Raw genomic sequence first — 21,140 nt, 5'->3', positions numbered from 1 at the left:
TTTATTCAGGGCTCTGTTGACAAAGGGAAGCCGGTTGCAGAATCAGGGAGGGTGACCAGGTTGATGATTAGTCAGAAAGTCAACAGTGGGTCAGAAGGGGTCAAAGCACAAGGTCACTCAAGACCCAACCTCATCTGTAGAGATAGTGCTCAACTGTGCTTACACCCTTCATCTCTCTGTCTCTCTCTCTCTCTGTCTCTCTCTCTTGCTGTCTCTCTCTCTGTCTCTCTCTGTCTCTTTCTGTCTGTCTCTCTCGCTGTCTCGCTGTCTCTCTCTGTCTCTCTGACTCTCTGTGTGTCTCTCTCTCTCCAGACTCGGCAGTAGACCCGTCTCTCTCCATCCAGCCGATAACAGAGGAGCGAGCGTCGCGGACCCTGTACAGGGTGGAGTTGCTGCGTCAGGTGAGGGAGCAGGTCCTCCGCCACCCCCTGCTGTACGATCGCCTGGCCCTGTGCCAGATGGGCTCCGACCTGCCCGTGTGGTGGGCGCCCGGCTCCCACGACCGCGACCTGCTCATCGGCGCCGCCAAGCACGGCGTGAGCCGCACCGACTACCACATCCTCCGCGACCCCGAGCTCTGCTTCATGACGGCCCAGCGCAACTACAGCCAGAGCAAGCCCCCCTCCCACCAACCCCAGCCCCGCCTCCCGGCCGCCCCGCTCCTCCACCCCCAGTACCAGGCCAGCTCCGCCCGGGCCGCCTCCCCACTTACAAACACTCCCGCCCCGGCCCCCACCCCGGCCCCGGCCCAGAGGGACCCGGAGCTCCCCGTGGTCGTGCCCAAGCAGGAGCCGGCCTCGGAGGGGGAGGAGAACGCGGAGGGGCCGGCGGAGAGGTGGAGCCCCCCGCCGGGCCCCGCCACCCCCACGGGCCTGGAGGAGAAGCCCGGTCTGGTGAAGACTGAGAGCGAGAGGAAGATGGTGGCGGCCCGCACCAAGCCCCTCACCCCCAACTCTGCTGAGAGGAAACGGAAGAAGGCCAGCAAGAGGAGCCGGCGGGAGGCCCGGAGGGCCGAGGCCGCCTCCGAGTCGGACTCGGACGGCTCCTCCTCCAGCTCCTCCTCGCACTCCTCCTCCTCCTCCTCGTCCTCGTCTTCCTCCTCCTCCCGCTCCGGCTCCAGCTCCTCCTCCTCCTCTTCATCCTGCTCCTCCGGCTCCTCCTCCTCGTCTTCCTCCTCCTCGTCTTCCTCGGCGGACACTGAGAGCGAGGGAGAGGAGGGGCGAGCGAGGGAGAAGAAAATTAAGGGTGAGTGTCTAGTGTGCGTCGATTGATTGATTGCATTTCCTTGAATGACTTTCCAATATGTTAGCGCTTTCTTGACCACACACTTTAAGAATAGGTTCACATCCTCACAATTTTATTAATAATACAGAACAAAAAGTTGTGTGAAGTTGTAAGGTTTCCCGTGTGTGCGCCTCCCTCCAGTGCCCACGGTGCCCAGCGTGAAGGGATTCGACGAGGACAGCGTGGCGTCGCTCCCCACCGCCCAGGACGAGCTGCAGGATAGTCACCCGGCGGAGAACGGCGTCAGCCACTCGTCCCACCCCTTCCAGGGAGGCTACATGCTGGCCGCATCCTACTGGCCCAAGGTAAACCGGCGCCTGCGTTTTCACCATCGCCGCAACCACTTTGAATGGAGTGGATCTGGCGGGGAGTGGACACGCCCGAGCCTGGCTGTGTGTGTGAGCTGTCCGTCCGTCTGTCCGCAGGACCGCGTGATGATCAACCGTCTGGACAGCGTCTGCCAGGCCGTGCTGAAGGGCAAGTGGCCGGGGGCGCGGCGGGCTTACGAGGCCGGAGGGGCCGTGGCCTCCTTCTACACCACCAAGCTGCTGGACAACGCCAACAGCCTGTGCGAGGACCCCTCGACCTCGCCGCAGGGGTCAAAGGTGAAGAAGCATGTTGCAGAAAACAAGGAGTTCTCAGTCAAACTCAATGACGTATGTTGTTTTTCCGTTTCTCCCCCCTCCTCCTCCTCCTCCTCCACCCAGTAGGACCTGCCACCTCCACAACCTACCCACGAACGCAAAAGCTAATTGCGGTGTCCAGCATGTTTTTGGTTGGGGCTCTTGGTTGGCTGGGTCAGGCTGCCCCCTTCAGCACTGATCCATTCACTATCCACCCACTGCTGCTTCTTGAGTTCTGACCGGCTCTTGGGCTGTAATTGGGGCGAGCGCATACACCCCATTCAAGCGAGGAGGGTAATCAGTCATGATTTGAAGGGGTCCCATTCATAATCTGATTGATGCAGGGGGGGGGTCTCCGACTGGGGGCTTCCTCTAATTGGCCTGCAAACCGCTGATATCTTTCAACACTAACTGCTTCCTACTCGCTCTCCTACAGTAGAGCCACATCGCCATAGTTACGTGATATTATGGGGTGTGACTGGCGCATCAACCCGTCCCAAACATTCTGCTTCGCCATACAACCTGGGCCCCTTCCGCTCAAGGCTTGTTCCGGCCAGAGAGCCTGGGGGTTGAACCTTGACGTGAAGATGCTGACAGCTGCTACCAGTTCATTTTGTTTAGGTCGAGCTCCCCAGTAACCTCCACATCTGTCAGTGTCTTCTCCAGCTGTAAGCCTGGGATTTTAGCCTTTCCATGCTGTGTGATTCCCCCCTCCAGAGACCTCTGGGCCCTGTAGAGAGTCACTATAGTGCTGGAGTTTAGTGAAGGGACCAAGCGAGGGCCGAGCAGTGCACTTCACTCCTTGTTTAATTTTCTATTACTTGTTTTTTTATTTTCTTGAGTTTGAGAAGGGCAGAGTACCTGTGGCCGTGGCTGTGTGGCTCCGTGTGTGTGACTCCCTGTCTGTGTCCGTGCAGCAGGAGGGCGGTCTGAAGCTGACCTTCCAGAAGCAGGGTCTCCCCCTGAAGAGGCCCCTGGAGCCGGAGGAGGCCCCCCTGGGCCAGCAGCAGTACCTGGCCCGGCTCCACGACCTCCAGAGCGCCTCCGACACAGGCCTGGCTGACTTCACCAAGCCTCAGGCCAGCTCCCCTCACGGTACGCTCCCTGGCAGTGCCGTCCTGTCCATGTCTGGAGCTACATCTCATATGCTTACCCTCCTTGTTCAGCCTTTTATTGTTGTTTTCTTCATTTCTTAGGTTTTTGCATCCACTAGATGGCAGCAAAGCCCCTTTAAACAATGTCTTCTTGTTATCCAACTCCTGTCCATACATGAGAGATCCAGACCCTGTGTTTTTTTTTATCCAATGTTGATGGTGTGGTTGCTGTTCTCCAGAGCCTCCAGGCCTGGCCGGTCAGATGAGGCTGAACGGGGGGATGGACGGCCAGCCGGTGGTGAAGAGGAGGAGAGGCCGGAGGAAGAATGTGGAGGGAATGGACCTGCTCTTCATGAACAAGAACAGAGTCCCGCCTGTAGAGGAACGCGTAAGGACTCACCTCTGCTTTCCTCTTTCTGGGTTCTCCCTCTTTCCCAGTCAATCCTCTCTCTCTCTCTCTCTCTCTGTCCCTGGCTCCCTTTCCATTCAAGCTAGTCTCGCTGTGGACTCTCTCAAACCCTGATGTGCCAGCATGTACTCCAGCGGTTTGTAGCTGCTGACTGATGAGGGGGGTGGTGTGTCTTCAGGTGCCCCCAGCGTGGGGCGGGATGGCGCAAGCCGGCCTCCCCGGAGCCTCCGTGCCGGCATACGGCCAGGGCGGGCCCCAGGGCCCCGTGGACATGGAGAGCAGGGTCCCCGTCATCAACCTCAAAGACGGGACGCGCTTAGCTGGGGACGACGCCCCCACGAGGAAGGACCTGGAACAGTGGCTGAGGGAACACCCGGGCTTTGTGGCCGACACGGGGGCCTTCATCCCTGTGAGTCCCCCCCCTCCCGTCCTCACCCACCCCCATCCTCCTCCCCACCCTCTGATTCCCCATCCCACCTTTCGGGGCTGATAATGGGGAGCGTACCTGCTTCAGTGAGAGAGAGGGTGTTTTGGCCCCTGCGAGGCCGTGCTCCAGCACTAACGCCCTGACCTCTGTCCCCAGGGCGTGAATAAGATCCAGATGCAGTTCCAGGACGGGCGGCCCAAGCAGAAGAGGCACCGCTGCAGGAACCCCAACAAGATCGACGTCAACAGCCTTACGGGCGAGGAGAGGGTGCAGATCATCAACAGGAGAAACGCCCGCAAGGTGAGGGGTCGCCCAGCAACGGTGCCTGCTCTGGGTGCACGTTTTGGGTGTTTCTTTGTGACTCACCTTGTTCCTCCCCCTCCGTAGGTGGGCGGAGCGTTCGCCCCGCCTCTGAAGGACCTGTGCCGGTTCCTCCAGGAGAACCCGGAGTACGGGGTTCCCCCTGAGTGGGCCGATGTGGTCAAGCAGTCGGTGAGTCTGCTAGCGCTGAAGCACCAGTGCCTCTGTAAGCCTCCAGCCTTGGTTCGATCCCCTCCAGTAAAGGTCTAACCCTGTCTTTCTCCTCCCAACCCCCAGGGCTACCTCCCAGAGAGCATGTTCGACCGCATCCTCACCGGACCCATCGTTCCAGAGGAGGTGAGCCGGCGCGGTCGGCGGCCCAAGAGTGCCCTGGCCAAGGCTGCGGCTGCGGCTAACAGCGGGGCAGCCGCCCTGGGTCTCAACCCCCTGTTGGCCAACGGTCTCCTCTCCGGCATGGACCTCAACAGCCTGCAGGCCTTCCAGCAGAACCTCCAGAGCCTGCAGTCCTTGCAGCTCACCGCTGGCCTCATGGGCTTACCCCCTGACGCCAGCAACCTGGCCGCCAGCAACCTGGCCGCAATGTTTCCCATGATGCTCTCTGGCATGGCCGGACTCCCCAACCTATTGGGAATGAGCGGGCTTCTGGGCAAGCCCCCCCAGGATGGGACGGGGGGTTCAGAGGACAAGAGGAAGGGAGCAGCCAGCAGTAACAGTGGAGGAGGAGAGTCCTCGACCTCCAAAGCCCACTCGCAGACCCCCGCCCACACCTCCGACACCAAAGGGGACAGGACAGAGGGTCAGAGCGGGGAGCATGCCTCCACCGGTGCCAGCGAGCCCTCCACCTCCTCTGCCACCACCCCACCAAGTGCTTCTGCTGCCGCGACAGCCTCCAGCCATCCACTGTCTCTTAACCCCTTGTTACTCTCCAGTATGCTTTACCCAGGGATGCTTCTTACTCCAGGCCTTAACCTCCCAGCGTCCACCTCACAGCCACAGAGCACAAACACTGACCCCACCCCTTCCCCTGGCACCTCCCAGTCACCACCCCAGGATATGGAGCGACCAGAGGAGAGGGGCCAAGATGATGAAGATGAAGATGAGGAGGAGGAGGAGGAGGAGGGAGAGGGGGAGGAGTCTGCAGAGCAGAAGGACAGTGGTGCAGAGGGGTCGGGGAAAGCAGAGTCATCTTCATCAGAGTCGGGGAGCTCCTCTTCATCATCCGGTGACTCAGACTCCAGCGATGAAGACTGAGCTCATGAATATATAAATATAAATATATTTATGTATCTCCTAGAAATGTACACATATATATACATATATATGGATTTTCTTGCACTTACATTGTGATTTCTTTTCATGTAAATACAGAAATCTAACGCAAACGTGTAAGAACTGAAAGAAAGGAAAATAGAAGAAAAAAAAAGGAAAATAAATGACCTAAAGGAACTGAAATAAAATTTCAGTGTTTGTTCAAAGGTACAATCTTGTTTTGAGAGGCATTTTGCATGTCAAACTTTAGTAGATTTCCGAACTTTGTGAAATTGTATAACACAATGATGTACAAATGCAACAAACGGAAAAAGAAATCAGACTGGCATTATTGTAATTATCATGTTGGGATTTAATTTTATTAAAAAAAGAGGAAAAACATTCATGCTCCAGCTGAGCTGTACTATTAATATATTTTGGAGTTGGGAGGTTGAGAAGAACTTGACAAATATTTTGTTTGGATTCCTTTGTAAATACAGGTTTCCTCACGCATATACTTTGCAGATCGTACTTTGGGAAAGTCAGCAATAACTCGGGCAGCTAATGAATGTCACTGAAGCTGTAGATTCCTTATGTCGGCCATATTCCACTGCACATCCCAACCACGGCCCCTGTAGTATCCACAGCCTACCACTCGACACCCAGCAGTCACCATATCAAAGCAGACTCAAACGGATTAGATATGATTTTGTCTTCTGACCGTTTAAAATCCCGTAAATTAAATCTGAGGTCCACTTAAAGTTTCTTTGTATAATTGCTAGCACATTTCTTTCTTTTTTTATACAGTACAAGTGTCTGCCCCATGAAGCACTGTTAGGATGGAGTGCCAAAAGCTGCCCTAGTCTAATGAGGCAGAGATTTATTCAAATCAGTCTGTGTTCATAATCACAATCAGGAAGAATGTTCTGACAATGTGAAAAGAAATGACATCCGGGCATGTTTAACAGCATCTTACCTCAGTTTTGCAAACAGGATTGAGTTCACTGTACAAACAACCTATGTCTGTGGCGTGTGTCCTGTGTACGTGTTCCCACTGGAACTCTAATGGGTACTCTTGAGAGCTTCCACTCGCTTTGGCTGTTTGCTTTCATTGGGTCGAATGTCTGCTTATTTGGGCTGGGTAAAGTCAACTTACAGTGGATTTAACCCAAACCAGTGTGTGTGTATGAGCGAGAGAGGGATTATTGCACTGTGTTTCTGTTGTAAGGGAAGCGAGTTGTGAGTGTCAGACTGTATGCTCCCGTCGACCGGTTGGTCACATGATTAGCTGCAACTGGGATGTTAACGGGATGGTACTACCCCTTGCTGGAACGGTCCGGCCGGGCGCTGTCACCCAGAGCACACGACACACTCCGTAACTCCAGGACGAGTGTTGAGGGACCCCAGTCCGTGGGACTGGACCTTGCCTGCTGGGTTCAAGGTCCAGGAAAGGGTTGGCTGGTCTGTAGTATTATCTGTGCTCCTCTCATGACGACACTAGCTGCTGGAGCCGTCTGTGGAGCTCCATCATGCCTCCTCTCCCCCCTCCCCCTCTCCCCCCCTTCAGCACTTGACTCGGTTCCAGATGACTCTGTTTCTGGAAGCAGTTGGGCGATCTCACACAGTGTTTGTGTATCAGGAAACATGTTGGGGTTGTCTCTGTATCAATTAGATTGCAGCAGAATATAATTTTACATGAAATTTAGTTTACACCTGACAACTGTGTAAAGCGTCACTACGTCTTGCAGTGATGCGAAATATCAATTAAAGTATTGGGCTGTATGGATTTAGTGTAGGCTTTCCTTTTCCAGGCTTAATATCTACCTTCCAAACAAGATGTATTGCTGACTGTGGTCTTTGTATTCCAAGGGAATTCTCTGCTTCAGGTGTCTCTTTTTATCGTAATCGGCAAGTTTTACTGATCCACTGGTGAATGGAGCTGTAGAAACGTGTAGAAGTGACCTTACAATGTATCTCTGTTCATCTTTCTTCTATTCCCCAGTATCTGATTAAACAGATAGCTTATATGTTCTTTATTTGATGTGGTGTGTTTGTTTATGATCACTACATGGTTAATCTGGGCTCAAAAGCTGTTGTTGCAAGACTGTTGGTACACTTTGGACTGCTATACACATTTCAAAATAGTTGTCTGTTTTATTGTCAACATAAAAAAAAAAACATAAAATTGACCTGTGGTAAAGAAACACATTGAGCCACTGTCTGCCTCCATGTAGATGTCAGTGTTGTTGTACTGAACCTATGCGTCAATGTTGAAGCCCACTGAGTTATGTCAAGACTGACAAAAACACTTCTCTGACATAGGGTGTATTTCCCTCTCCGCCTATGATGTCCTTAACAGTGATTTGTTTTGTATGTGTTGAGTGGTAGCCATCTTTGTTATGCCTGCTTTTACACCAGGCAGAGAATTCAAAGAACACCCTTCACCTGTCATTTTTTTATACTGCAAAAACACTTTCCCTTAAACTAACTGTGCCCTTAGGCAAACGCCCATACACTGCTGCTTCCTGGTTACTAATAATACTCACCCAACTATGATTGTTTTAGCAGGCTTTATATTTTAACTCAATAGCGAGATGGGTTGGTATCTTACTGAGAGATGAGCCTGCATTTGGAGAAGACTGGTAACCTCTACATTATTGAGAACTAAGAGGTATCTAGGGAGAGGTATCTAGGGAGAGTTAACAATGTGAGATTGAACTAAACCTTTTATTCATGTGGTTTGATTTGGTATTTTGGTTACTTTCGAATATATTTCCCAATGCCACATACATTGAAAGTGCTGGACTCAGCCACAAGGATATTACCACCAATATGCAAACACAGAATAAGACACCATACACTACTACATGAAAGTAAATTAGTTGCTGGATTGACAAAACTAGATTATTGCCTTTGTATTTTTTTGTTTCAAGCTTGATAATATCCTAAACGTCATCTTAAAGTCGATTTCTTGTTATTTTGTTGCAATATTTGCAAGTTGTGGTCTGTAGACAAATAATGCTTTATGTAGTGGAGGAAAGGTGTCTTAAGTAATTTGTAATTTATTTGATTACTTTCTATGAAGTTCTATAGAGGAAATTGAGGTTTAATTATTTTTATTAAACATATTCTGACTATCCATTAAGACTGTCTTTGTCCATTCCATCGCTATGTAGCAATTACCTTCAAGTTCCTTGAAAATATCCAGAATAATTTTTTATTTTAAGTTATACACCATAAATATGATAATTTGTGGTAGAATTGACCTCATAGTGAAAACTGTTATTAAAATATTAAAATTTAGTAGGCCTACTTTATTTTTTCGGTCAACCTGGAAACAATGCAGTGTCATCACATAACCTTGTGGTAGCGCTACTGTATGCCTTCTCTCCCGCCAGTGCCTCAGCCTTACATGGCCTCCCTTATCATAGCAACAAGTTGGGGCATGCCTGTGAGGCATGTGGTTTTTTTCTACCTCCTACGCTACCAGTTCCTCAAACTAAAACGCCTTTCTTTCGCTGAAAATTAAGTAGCACCTAACACCAGCTGGCGTGTTTGTCGTGCAGTCCCAGTCGCTTCTAGGTGCGTTGCAATAGTGTGCAATGTGAACAAATGTATTGTTAGTCTGCAATATTTCTTATTAGAAAAATATGACGCGCATAATACCACGCCCACCTGTAGTCCTGTGGCATCTGACGAAGTCCGAAGAAAAGAAGACAAGGGGGTAGAGACACAGTGTAAGGGAGAGAGAGAGAAGGGGGAGGAGTAGCAGCCTGTTTCAAGTCAAATCTTGATCCCGAAGCTTTAACCTAACACACTGCAATCCCTCTAAACTGGTTCTTGTAAGTAACCTAATTAAGTAACCTTAATTGCTCATTCATTAGAGTACTTTTTCTTCCTCTGTCACTTTGTCTATGTCCATCTCTCTCTTGTCCTGTGTCTTCTTTTTTACAGACTCTGTGATAGGTGTAGGATAACAAGGATACAGGATGTTGAACCTGCCCTCTTGAGGTCTGTTATGTGGGATTAGTTTTTGTGAATATAGATTAAATATGAGATGAGCTTTGTGTTTCTTTTGCTGTAGACATACTATAATGTGATTTGTGAATGACAAATCCTATCAATGAGCCCAAAATGGAACCGAAAGGAATCCAGTGTAAGGCTACTCATTTTGCTACTATCAAGCTGAATGGAAAATACGTAGACTGTGTTTATAGGTGAATGCATGTGTACCCTGTACAGAAAGTATTACTGCCAGGATTTTAAAATGTGTTTTTTACCAATGCGCTGATTGAGCCAGCCAAAACAGCTGTGCTGCTTAGTGTTCAGGTTGGGGGCAGAAATATTGGTGGGCAGCTGGCAAGTTTTAACATACCCTTCCAATGTGTGGTCATCCACACTGTTGCAATAACAATAATATATTGTAATCCAGATTATTCAAATTATACATATTTATATATATAAATAATTGGTTGTGCATACTATGTTTGTGTATTTGCATGCTCCACGTGTTGGAACTTCCGTACTATAAACATGAACGTCGTTGTCTATCTCAGACAGGATGGGGCGGAACCTACTTCCTTCCTGGTGGGAGATACAGCTTACTACTGAGCCAGCCATGATGTAATTACAACTATATGTGGCTGCTGCAAAATGTTTTCCAGGGGCCAGCCAAGGCTATGGCATAATGCTGGAGAGAGGGAGAGCGATAGAAACACTCAAGTAAAGAGAGAGAGAGATAGAGACAGACAGACAGACAGACAAATGGCAAGAGAGACGCTATATTTAGCAACTCAGTGAGCTGTAGCACACAGGCACATGGCAAACAAGTTCCCGTTCAGACAACTTGTTGCTCACAGGAATCTGGATGAATGAAGCGTCCTGGCCACACATTACTGGTACTTGAGTGAGAAAACATTTTTGGTGTGCAAGAATACATGTGGTGTCACTTTCTGTTTCCATTATCCAGCATAATTTTGAAGGACCTCGTGCTAAATTCTCCTGGGCTTCTTTACCCTGAAACTGAGAGTTCTGCATAAAGAGCCCAATCAGGTGTTGTACCAACCTGTGTCATTTGGATGTCTTGTAATATTTTTTTCATGTCACGCTATGTATTTATGTTTAGGTACACTTGTTAACTCAACCAGAGAGACAGCTGCACAAGTGTTGGGTGGCGGTCGCCATGGCAACACATCCGCAAGGCATGCTGGGGCCGAGGAGACTTGGTCCCAGTGTCAGCCTGACCAACATATTCAGGTTAGCAGCACGGGCTATGGATATGTGTGTGTGTGCCTGCGGGTGAGTGGTGTGTGGATTACATGTGTGTGGGTGTGAGTGTGTGTGTGTGTGGGGTGGGGGGGGGGGGGGGGAGGTCTTATCAGTCTTTCTTGATAATAGATGTATGGGTGGAGAGGGGGTCAGGTTTGTAGGGGCCATAAGAGATTCCTTCTCATGGTTCCTCTCTGGCTCGTTCCCTCAGAACCTGTGCCAAAGATCCATCTGAGACCGTAGCCTCCAGACTGAGGCACATGGCTGACATCTTTATCCAGCACTTTGAGGAACCTCATGAGAAGAGCGGCCTGGGCACAGGTGGGTGCTCTCACGTGCTGCATTACATTTGAGCTATGATATTATGATGTGTTGTGTGTGTGCAGTGGTGGACTCAGAGGGGCAGGAGAGGTGGTCGCCCCCCCTGGTGCCCCCACGCTAGCAAAAGTGCCCTCTTGGATGCCCTTATGGTAGATTAAACATGATAAAGGGTCCTGTATGGTTGCCCAGTGTGCAAGAACATGTGATAAAGTCCCTTCTATGGTGCCCTACCTGTGAAAAGAACGTGATGCCGTGCCCTCTGTGCCCTCCCAGTGGAGAAAACATGCATCTTATTTTGACTCAAAGATAATAATAAAATGAGTCTGACATTATATTACATGAAGCTTTTTTTGCGCGCAAATAATTGAGAATCTTTTTTCCAGCGCGCAAGCATTTACTATTAATGTCCCTGACTAAGCTGATATCAAACTTACGTCCCTGAACTGTGCTGCAGAACTTAATGAATAAGGGAAAGGTCTGTTCCTTTGTTTGACAGTCCCGCTAAAGAACATGAGAGAGAACTTGTGACTGGGGTCAGTTCGTCTAGGAAAGCCATTTGAAGCTCAGAGGAAGAGGTATAAAGGCCCTGTAAAAACAGAGCAGAGATGTTTCGTTCTTCTCTTTGTGAGGCCATCTGGTGATGTGTTAAGAACATTCTGGATGGTGGTGAGAAGTCTGATTGAGCTTTGCTGGTGTGGTCAATGAAGAAAATGCTGCCTTTTGTTTTCTGTTTGTAGAGACTGCAGTCCAGTACTGCCGGGAGGCAGAGGCTCTTTACTATAGTGTGCTGGAGGCCATCATTACTGAAGAGAGAAAGAGGCTGCTTGACAAGGATCTGTCTGTGAGTCTGCTGCCCTCTGCTGTACACAACTGCATCTTCAGAACACCCATTGACTTGACATTATCCACTGACGGAATATCAACTAATATCCACTGGGGGGCAATGTTTGACCATGTGATGAAGTGAAAGATATGGTTTAGCTGTTGATGGACATTTCTGTTTCTTTTTCAGTGCATTCTGGGGCATGACCTGTTCCAGTGTTCCCTGGTAGCCTGCTGTGTGGAGATGGTTCTGTTCTCTCATTATTTCAGGGGTAGCTTCTGTCTGGTCCTCAAGATCTTCGAGATTGCACCCTACGACTTTTACAAGGTGGCCTACTAGAGTACACCTCACACGTGTGTGTGTGTGTGTGTGTGTGTGTGTGTGTGTGTGTGTTTGTGTGTGTAAGAGAAAGAGAGAGAGTCATGTGAGTTAGACTTACAGTCTGTTGTTGTGACTCTCTTAATGTAGTATAGACTGTATATGCATTTTGTGTAATGTTCACATAAACATTCACTATATGTTGTATGCTGTTATGGCTGCAAAAGGAAAGCCAACACCACAAGGATGGGCATGGTTTTGGAATGGGATATCCAACAAGCTCATAGGTGTGATGGTCAGCAGTCCACATAGGTTTGGTGATGTAGTGTGTACTAGTGCCATTGCTGTCCAATCTGTCCCACAAAATGTGATTATATTTGTCACAGTAGCCAGACGTTGTAAACATGTCCTAGTATCGGTTAGATGTGAGTGTACATAGGGACTTCAACAAGTAATGCGAGCTTGCGCGAGAAATGTATTTGCATTAATTTGAGTGCTAAGTAGTTTTTGGAGCTTTACATAAAATAACCTCATATTGGATTCACGTTGGGCTCATATTGTTATATTTGCCGTAGATATTTAACTATGAATATTATTATATTTAACTTGAATGTATCCGTTTTGGTACCTCTAGGTCATAGAGCTGATGCTGCGCTCCGAGGAGGCCTGGCCACCAGCTGTGCCCAGGCACCTGAAGTGGGTGGAGGAGCAGGTGTTGGAGGAACTGGCCTGGAGCAGACAGTCCCCTCTGTGGGACAGCATCAGAGCTGTCCAGGGCGCCCTGCCCACCTGCCTGGAGGTGTGGCGCTGCACCACACCTATACCTAACCCTATGAAACCCATATTTTTCATTTCTTGACCATTTGCTGTCTACAGAGGCCTTAGCTGTTTAACAAACCGACTAAGGTGGACCATGATAAAATAGTGTGTGTACGCACTTGTGCAAGGTCCTTAACCTTGAAATGTTCTGGATCTGTGTTTGTTGCAGGTGACGCCCTCACAACACCTGGGCGATAGCACAAACGCCCCTAATGTCCCTCAAAGAACCACAGGTGACATTGTAACCCGTAGAGACCCAGGTAGATCATCAGGTCGGTCACATTGGATCACGTCAATGAACAAAAGAATGTTGTTATGAAACATTAAATACATTGTGGTTGAGAGGGGAGCTAGTGATGTTGACTTTGGCTTCTTTGTCTTTCCAAGGGATCCCTCAATCTTCTGCTGGTCTCTGTGATATGTACAACTCCCCCCCTGCTGGTTCAATAATGACCTCTGACCTTGCCACACCAGTTATAGAGCCACAGTCGTCCTCTGTCATGGTTACGGGCCAGATAGTGGTCACTATGGCAACAGCCACTGTCACTACGAACAATGGACAAAGTGTCACCATACCTGTCCAAGGTACTAAGTCCACACCTCTGTGCTAAAGCTGCGTATCATGTTTAAGTAAATACCGTAGACAATGCATACTACAGAGTTTGTACAGCTTTGTTCTTTCAAACAGGGTACAGCAACAATTGAATATTTGAATTGAAAGAAGATTATCTTTGATTCCTTTCCTGGTGTCCTTTTTCTATCAGTGCATCTAGGGGGGCTGTTTTTAATGGGACAGCCCACTACCACACAGCAACTGCCCAGTAGTACCACGCAGCCGCCCCAGGCCCAGGGCCTTCACTCGGCCCCAGCCCCCGCCCTAGCCCCAGCCCCAGCCCCAGCCCCAGCTTTAGTCCCAAACACAACCAAACGTCATGGATTGGGCTCGCTGTCTCTGTTCCTCCGAAAGGTACAGAAGTTCTTTACATTTTCTAGTTTGGGTCCACATTCCAGTAAGTAGCGCTCACCAGCGAGCCCTCTGGTTCAGACATGAGGAATGGTTGGTGGAATGTACCTTCTGTTCAAATGTACCTTCTGTTCTTTTCAGTCTGTATTTCAGTAATGTGTTCCTTACATAACCAGACATGTTCCACGATCAATTCTGTCTATCTCAGGTCTACCTCCTCACCAGCAGGCGCTTGCAGAACATCTGTCCCAAGCTGAATATCTCAGACGAGCTGCGACTGAAGATCTGGACGTGTTTAGAGCATTCTCTGGTCCACTACTCTGAGCTGATGAAAGATCGCCACTTAAACATTCTCCTCATGTGCGCCATCTTTATCATGGCCAAGGTACTGTCCTGTGGTTGGTTCCTGACTCTTGGTCACCAGCCTGGTTTATCTTAGCTTATGCTTTGGTGATAGACACAAACACATGATGTGTTACAAGGCTGAGATTGAACTGTAGGGTAACATGTTTACAGTAGACTGCATTGCTGATGAAAGCTAACATCGTTTGCATTACTCATTGTGCAGGTTTCCAAAGAAGACATTTCCTTCAAGCATATCATGCTTGCCAGCTGTGCTGCATCTGGGGCATCCTCCAGACTAGAGCAGGGGGAGGAGAGGAGGGCCCTCATCAACTTCTACAACACCATCTACAGCACACATATGTACAGTTTTGCCGTGCGCTACTCTCCAGAAGCACTGACCAGGGCAGGGGTAAGTTTGCAATGTATACAGCTCAACTGAATAGAGATTACAATAGTAATCAACAATACGACTTGAGTAACATACTGTCGTATTGCAGCATACCGTTACAGTATACCATATGACAGCATACAGGTACATTAAATATTCTAACTTAATTGAGTTATGATATCCTGTAGTGAAAGATATGGACGTAGATTTCTCTTTGTTTTTTGTGCAGGTTGAAACCCCTCCCTATTCTCCATTCCCCACCCTGCCAGCGAAATGTCCTCACAGGCTCCGCCTCCATCGCTCTTTCTACATCTCACCCCTCTACGCTGACACCCCCCCCCACTCCCCACCCAGCCACGCCCGCAGGGCACTCTACTTTGTAAACAGGAGTTCCCCAGGGGTGAGAGTTTGATACGATCTAAAATTACAACTAATGTGGTTCTGTTGGGTAATGTCTGAAACCTTTCTCAAATCTAACCGCATACTCAGTCATCCAACTGCATACATGCACTCTTTTCAGTTCTATTCTCTCTCACAAGAGGATACCTGTGGTGTCCATTCTTGTTGTTGAGTTGAAGAAATCACATAACAGCAGAGCATTCTCAACCATCTCAAGCTGCTCATGAGCTTTTGATGTCATGCGCTGTTACATGTGCTTATTCAGCTTATAGTGACTGGAACCATGCAGCTTGCTGATCACATGATTCTCCCTGTCCTGCAGTGTCTGCATGAGATCAACAACATGGTCAAGACTGCCACCAGGAGGCGTCCTAGAGCTGTAGAGGCTGGGGTGGAGGAGGATGAAGAGGATGGACGGCCCCAAATGAGGAGGCCCCGGAGGGGGCCCTCATCCTTGCAGAGACGACTGGCAGAGCTGGCTGATGAGCAGGCCCGGAGCAGAGCACAAAGCCACCATGCCATTCCACCAACCATTCCTCATGTCTGAACCAGAGGGCTCGCTGGTGAGTGCTACTTACTGGAATGTGGACCCAAACTAGAAAATAATTAAGATACAATATATCCCGTTAACCTTTCGAGACAAACTTTTAGCTAAAGTATATCAGCGTTATACACTTTCTAGCACTCCAAAACATTTTTTTCTTCAAGCATTATGAAGAAACGAGGGGTTGTGTTTTCTACGTCTGCCCATGTCTTGGAACATCATCGTAATTTGAAGTGTACCCTAATGAATTTGATTCTGCAATTCTGTCTTTCAACCGTACAACTGTTCCTCTGCTTGTATTTGCACTTACAAGCACTGTCAACTTTTGGTCCCACTTCCCTCAGGGAGACATGAACTGGCATTGTTAGGAGCACGTTGGGAAGATAGTAGCTACTATAGTGTTAATCATGCTTTTTCAATTATTGTGTTTTCTTCTTTAGAACGGTTCCATTGCACTAAATTAAGACATTGTTATTATAACTTTGGCTTCCATCTTGCTGTACTTACGTTTGAATGATGTGCCTGTTTTTCTTAATGGAAAACCAGATCTTTTGTAGAATTCTGTATTACCCAATCGAATAGAACATTTTACAGTCGTAGAATAAAAATGCTGACACTTGAACTTGAACTGGTGTATGCAGTATATTGGTACATTTGTATCAACTCTATTAAAATAAAATACAAATGTGTGTTGCCTATATTTAAAGCCCAAGGAATTCCATACACAGGCAAAGGTTTTGTCATAGGTACTGTTGGTAATAATTTGTCAGGCTAAAAGTCAACCATTTTACTCTGGTTATGAGCATCATAAATACACCATCAAATGTGCCTCTACCCATTTCTATATATGACTAACTACCAAAAATCCAAATCCATAGTGTGAAAAATGGTTGCTATGACAATGAAGTGATTGACAAACAATCCCTGCAGTGTTTATCAGTAACCATGCCCTGGCACGCCATGAGGTTAATTCTCAACCAATGTTGCTTGGCGAACGCATCATAATAAGCCACTGGGAGCCAATCAGCAGTGGCCTGTAAAGTAAAACCTGAGAGACCAGTACACAGGTAGCCGTGCTCAACTCAACAGGAAGTCCTGCAGTTACCATGGAGACCGAAGGGTTGGGGGGGAGAGGGGTTGGCTGTTTCAACAACAGTAATTGAGCTTTTAAGGTTAAGGACAGTGTGGAAGTACTCTATACGCCTTCAGACTTTCATCAACTCAACAGCCTCAGCAGAACTCAGCTTTTAATCAGTTTGCTTCCCACTGGGTGGGACTATGGGGTGCAGTTTGAGCAGGGGGGCAGAGGTGGTCGACCATTCCAAAAAGCCAGAGGAAAGACCAGGGTCAGCCACCTCCAACCAGGTGTCCGACTCAGAGGAAGCTAACGGAACAAAAGAACAAGACAAAGAGGAGAAAGAAGAAGAATCAAGCTGAAGACGACATCCATCTTGACACCCTCCCAAACTTTCCTCAAAGTAAGACCTGACAGGTTTTTGGCTAAACACCTAACACTGTGCTTTGTGAAAAGTGGGGAGAATTCAGATGAATGATATTTAGTTAGATGAACTACTTCACACAAAAATTCATTCTTTATTCCGCTGTCAGTGGCACAAGGATGTTTTGTAATGACTTGGCCATAAACAGGCAATTCATGACTCTTACCTTGACTCACTTTTATCCAATCACCTCTATAACTTCACTGTGTTGTCTACCAGTGTCTATTCGACATGACAAATGGTCTGTGTGAACACTGAGATTGGCTCTGTGTGTCTGTGTCAGTGTGTCTACAGATTGGACTGTCCGTGGGTGAAGGAGAGCCTGTCAGCATGAGAGGGCAATGCTGCACAACTGTCCATCAACTACTCGCCTGGTGTCATCTGGACCAGCCGCGCACACACACACACTCACACACACACACCCCCACACACACGCACACACTGCACAGTGTGTACTATCCACACACACACACTCTGCAGTGTTTGGATCAGCCAACCTCCAGCTTCTCTATATTTTACCAATGTTAATGCCAAGATAGAATATCATGACTTCAGGAGTTTTAAAACTATTTGGATTTAAACGACAACACAGTTGTTATTAAAATTTTCAGTAATAGCAGTCTGTATAAAAGCTCATTTTATAGTCACAATAAAGTTATGAAGATTTGTTGCTTTGCTGCTTTGCTGCTTGATCCATCTCACACCGTACTTATCCCACCCTCTAGTCACAGCCCTCTGAACCAAGTTGAGATCATTATTTTTTCTTTCTAATGCTTCATATTTCTACAACATGTCATTCAAATTATTTTTTAAAGCCTACATATTTCCAGAATAGTCTAGTGCTGCATAGCGGCGTGACTTTATTACCAGCTATGATATTTTTCACTTCCATAGAATCGTTTCTTGGTAGAATAGTTAACAGTTGACCACCAGGTGGCAGTCCAGCTCTGCCCACACAGTTCTCTCTCACGCCACCAGGGAGCAGAAGTGATCCGTCAACACCAGGGAAATCTCTTGAGGCTGGCTCCATTTGCTGAAGACATTTATCTGAAATGTATGTTGTAAGTTTATTACCAGTTAGTGAATAGAGCTGGAGGGGAATAGCCATTTCACAAAGCCATATCGCAAATACCCATCGCAGAGGCAGCGGGAAATTACATGAAAATATTACCATTACACAAATGGAAAGTGTGATTGAATAATGTGTTTGAGAAGATGAATGAAAAGCACTTTGTTGGAAAGCGTTGTGCTAAATAGGATTTTAATTTCAGATGCGGGATAAAAGAAGCACATTTTTGCCCCAATTTCATTGCCAATTGATTAGTGGGTCTATAGGCCTACCTGCAGAGTGAGGTACTCTTATCATCTCATTATCAGTTAATTAATATGCATGCACATATGCCAATTATCTGTCCTCCGCCATTTAGCAGAAATGAGACATTGATGTTCTAATGGTGGCAGAGGTAGGAGAAGGGTAACTTGAGGCATTGTGAGTGACACTGTCTTCAATAATTGTAAGAGATGATTGGTTTATGGTAAGAGGAATCTGTCAGAACCTGATTATTTCAACGTCATCCAATGTAATCAACCATATTCTCCTCTAATGACCTAGCTACAGTATGTTGTTGAAATGTCATCACCAGTTAACAACTGCTCAAGTGCTAGGTTACATTTAAAATCATAGGACACAAAACTGTATACAAAAAAAGAGATTGAAAATTTAAGTATGGATATGTAGTATTTGAAGGACATCTAGTGTGGAATAAGCTATTAAATTCTCTACTCTGACATGGCTTGGTCAGGCTTTGGGCTTGGCTATTAAAGGATCCAAGGCCACACCCACTAGAGCACAACGTAGGCGAGCAAGAAAATCATAATTCTTTTATGTCCTGAGCTTAATGTTCCACTGTGCATATTGTATCGGTGAAATATGAAGCCCTCTGAAAACTACGCTAGATCTGCGTTTCATAATAAATGCCTCTCGCGCCTTCATGAAATGCACAATGTCTGTAGTGTAGGGCTATCGAACTTTCTTTTGCTGTGTATCACATAAAACATGTTTCTATGTATTCACTTTTACATTTAATGTAGATAGACTTTATTTGATGTAGGTTGACTACGAACATACGAGTGGACTATTTCAGTACAAGTATAAGAGAATTAAGGTAATATTGGGTTTACATTACAGATAAGGATGAAAATGTAAAAAGGGACCTCTGCAATCTTTGTGCTAGTTCTATGCCATTTGCTATGTATAAAGGTCTGTCACAAATAAGTAGGCCTATTCATATTATTTTCAGCAAGCTGCTCTTTAAAGATGTGTTCTTCACAGGGCCTCCTTTATGAATTTATGATCAGACGTGTGACAGAGAGAGTCTTTAATCTTACACTGGCCTTGAAGAGTGTCACTGATCTCCCAAGAACCGCCGGCGACTCTGATCACATCCACACCACTACGTTCAATACACCACAGTATCTGATTGTTTAGCCTATGGGGGTTTATTTATTCCAATATAAAACCACCAGATATTCATAATTGCCTGTCAAAGCCATCTGGATTGAAGTGTCACCATGGCCTTTGGAGTGCCTGTTCATAGTCATTTTGATTGAGTGCGAATAGAGAAAAAATGCTCTTTCGATGTAACCCTCGGAACACAATAGCGATTGCGATGAACTACAGAGCGTGCCTGAGAGGTCAGTTTTCAATTGAAGAGAAGTCCGACACTACATTTTCTCCTTCAATAGTCAATCCGAAGCCACCACATACTGTCAAGAATGAAATGTAGGCTATAGCCAAATAAATCATTCTTCAGGAACAGCAACTTTAAAAAAAAACAAACACTGTTTGGTCTGCATGGTGGATTGTTACTTCTTCTCATGGCATTTTACTTGTGAATAGGTAAACAACTGTCAGCAGATTCTAATGGAAATTATCTCGGTGTCAATATCACACTCTTCCTTAGCCTCAAAACACCTCCATCTGTCTTGATAATTACTTGTCTTGTTCACCTTTTTGAATGGCATGCATTTGCTTTCATCTCCTTCTTTCCCTCCTCAGGAAGTGGGGGTAAAAACGGTGGCCTTGAGGAGGACAAACAGAGTAACTGCCATTGGAAACACTTAAAGAGGTGATTGATTGGCTTTGATGTACTCCATTAGACGCTAAACTCTTCAATGCACAATGCACAATGGGAACTTACCAAAGTTTATTTGCTGAAAACATTTGAAGTTTCTCAGAAGCACGTCAGCTTTGGCTAATGGAGCATGCAGACATGCCTCCTTGAACTACAGTACCCATAATGAAGATCTCTGAACCTAAAGTCCTAGACGCTAATCAGATTTATCTAGAGATGAAGCTCATGGTCCAGGAGCAGATCTTCTGTCGGGTAGGGCAAGGTAAGGTAGGATGATGTGATCATTCTGCATAAGGAGAAGTTCTAAGAATCATGTCATTCTTCAGGCACTATATACTGAGACAATGCATACTTCGGTTCTTCCTGCAGTATCAAAGCGTATACAGTCACCTGTCCTGTACTGTACTCGCAGCAGTCCTTCATGCACTGTTGTGATACAAGCCACTCTATAGTACAGTGCTACAGTTAGTGGATAATGAGACAAGGAACCATGAATGGACCTATTTTATTTTACCTGTTTGTTTTACCTGCCATACTTATCCTGGGGAGTGTGGACGAGGCAAACCTCATACAGTACTGTTTCTAAGAAGTCAGCTCTCGTTCCTGATGTGGTGCTTCTAGGTGAGGGTGGGTGGGGGTGCAGCAGAAATGGGACGGCATGACTGAATGGGCTCTGGCAGCTGTAGTGTAATCACCCTAAACCCACCAGCGGTCCAATACAAAAGCTACTGTGGCAGGTGGAACTATTCATCCCAGCCATTTGTTTTGCTAGTATGTATTGTGAGAGGGGAGGGGAGGAGAAGAAGAAGGGAGAGAGTGAGCGAGAGAGAGAGAGAGTCCTTTCAAAGCAAATGAAGAAAAATAGGAAAATGTAGTCGAAATGTCATTCATTCAGCGCTGGTGTCAGGGTGA

General features: G+C 47.1%; 2 protein-coding genes across 11 annotated transcripts in view; both read left to right on the top strand.

The window, feature by feature from the left end:
- The window catches only part of chd9 (chromodomain helicase DNA binding protein 9), a 52,392-nt gene extending 43,725 nt beyond the window's left edge, over window positions 1-8,667 (top strand). For 4 of the 5 annotated variants that reach the window (XM_067249532.1, XM_067249535.1, XM_067249536.1 and 1 more), the window contains 9 exons: window positions 313-1,245; window positions 1,426-1,589; window positions 1,710-1,940; window positions 2,828-3,002; window positions 3,241-3,389; window positions 3,589-3,819; window positions 3,994-4,137; window positions 4,225-4,329; window positions 4,435-8,667. In XM_067249532.1, the coding sequence (XP_067105633.1) occupies window positions 313-1,245; window positions 1,426-1,589; window positions 1,710-1,940; window positions 2,828-3,002; window positions 3,241-3,389; window positions 3,589-3,819; window positions 3,994-4,137; window positions 4,225-4,329; window positions 4,435-5,409 (3,107 nt within the window). In that variant the 3' untranslated portion in view covers window positions 5,410-8,667. The remainder of the gene's footprint in view (window positions 1-312; window positions 1,246-1,425; window positions 1,590-1,709; window positions 1,941-2,827; window positions 3,003-3,240; window positions 3,390-3,588; window positions 3,820-3,993; window positions 4,138-4,224; window positions 4,330-4,434) is intronic. The other variant, XM_067249533.1, reaches the window with a different exon arrangement.
- Window positions 8,668-8,911: 244 nt separating this feature from the next.
- LOC136955872 (retinoblastoma-like protein 2) lies at window positions 8,912-16,553 on the top strand. 6 transcript variants are annotated; one of them, XM_067249643.1, is made up of 15 exons: window positions 8,912-9,248; window positions 9,361-9,417; window positions 9,963-10,029; window positions 10,532-10,662; window positions 10,886-10,995; window positions 11,733-11,836; window positions 12,008-12,145; window positions 12,771-12,935; window positions 13,125-13,227; window positions 13,343-13,540; window positions 13,720-13,922; window positions 14,128-14,304; window positions 14,488-14,673; window positions 14,882-15,052; window positions 15,374-16,553. In XM_067249643.1, the coding sequence occupies exons 4-15, from the start codon at window positions 10,589-10,591 to the stop codon at window positions 15,596-15,598; spliced, it is 1,854 nt and encodes a 617-aa protein (XP_067105744.1). In that variant the 5' UTR covers window positions 8,912-9,248; window positions 9,361-9,417; window positions 9,963-10,029; window positions 10,532-10,588; the 3' UTR covers window positions 15,599-16,553. The 6 variants fall into 6 exon arrangements, with proteins under 6 accessions (XP_067105744.1, XP_067105745.1, XP_067105746.1 ...); XM_067249644.1 differs by lacking the exon at window positions 9,963-10,029; XM_067249645.1 differs by lacking the exons at window positions 9,361-9,417; window positions 9,963-10,029.
- The last annotated feature ends 4,587 nt before the right edge of the window (window positions 16,554-21,140 follow it).

This window comes from Osmerus mordax, chromosome 13, assembly GCF_038355195.1.
Source record: "Osmerus mordax isolate fOsmMor3 chromosome 13, fOsmMor3.pri, whole genome shotgun sequence".
NCBI classification, from domain to species: Eukaryota; Metazoa; Chordata; class Actinopteri; order Osmeriformes; family Osmeridae; genus Osmerus; species Osmerus mordax.
This window is presented reverse-complemented; position numbering and strand designations above follow the sequence as displayed.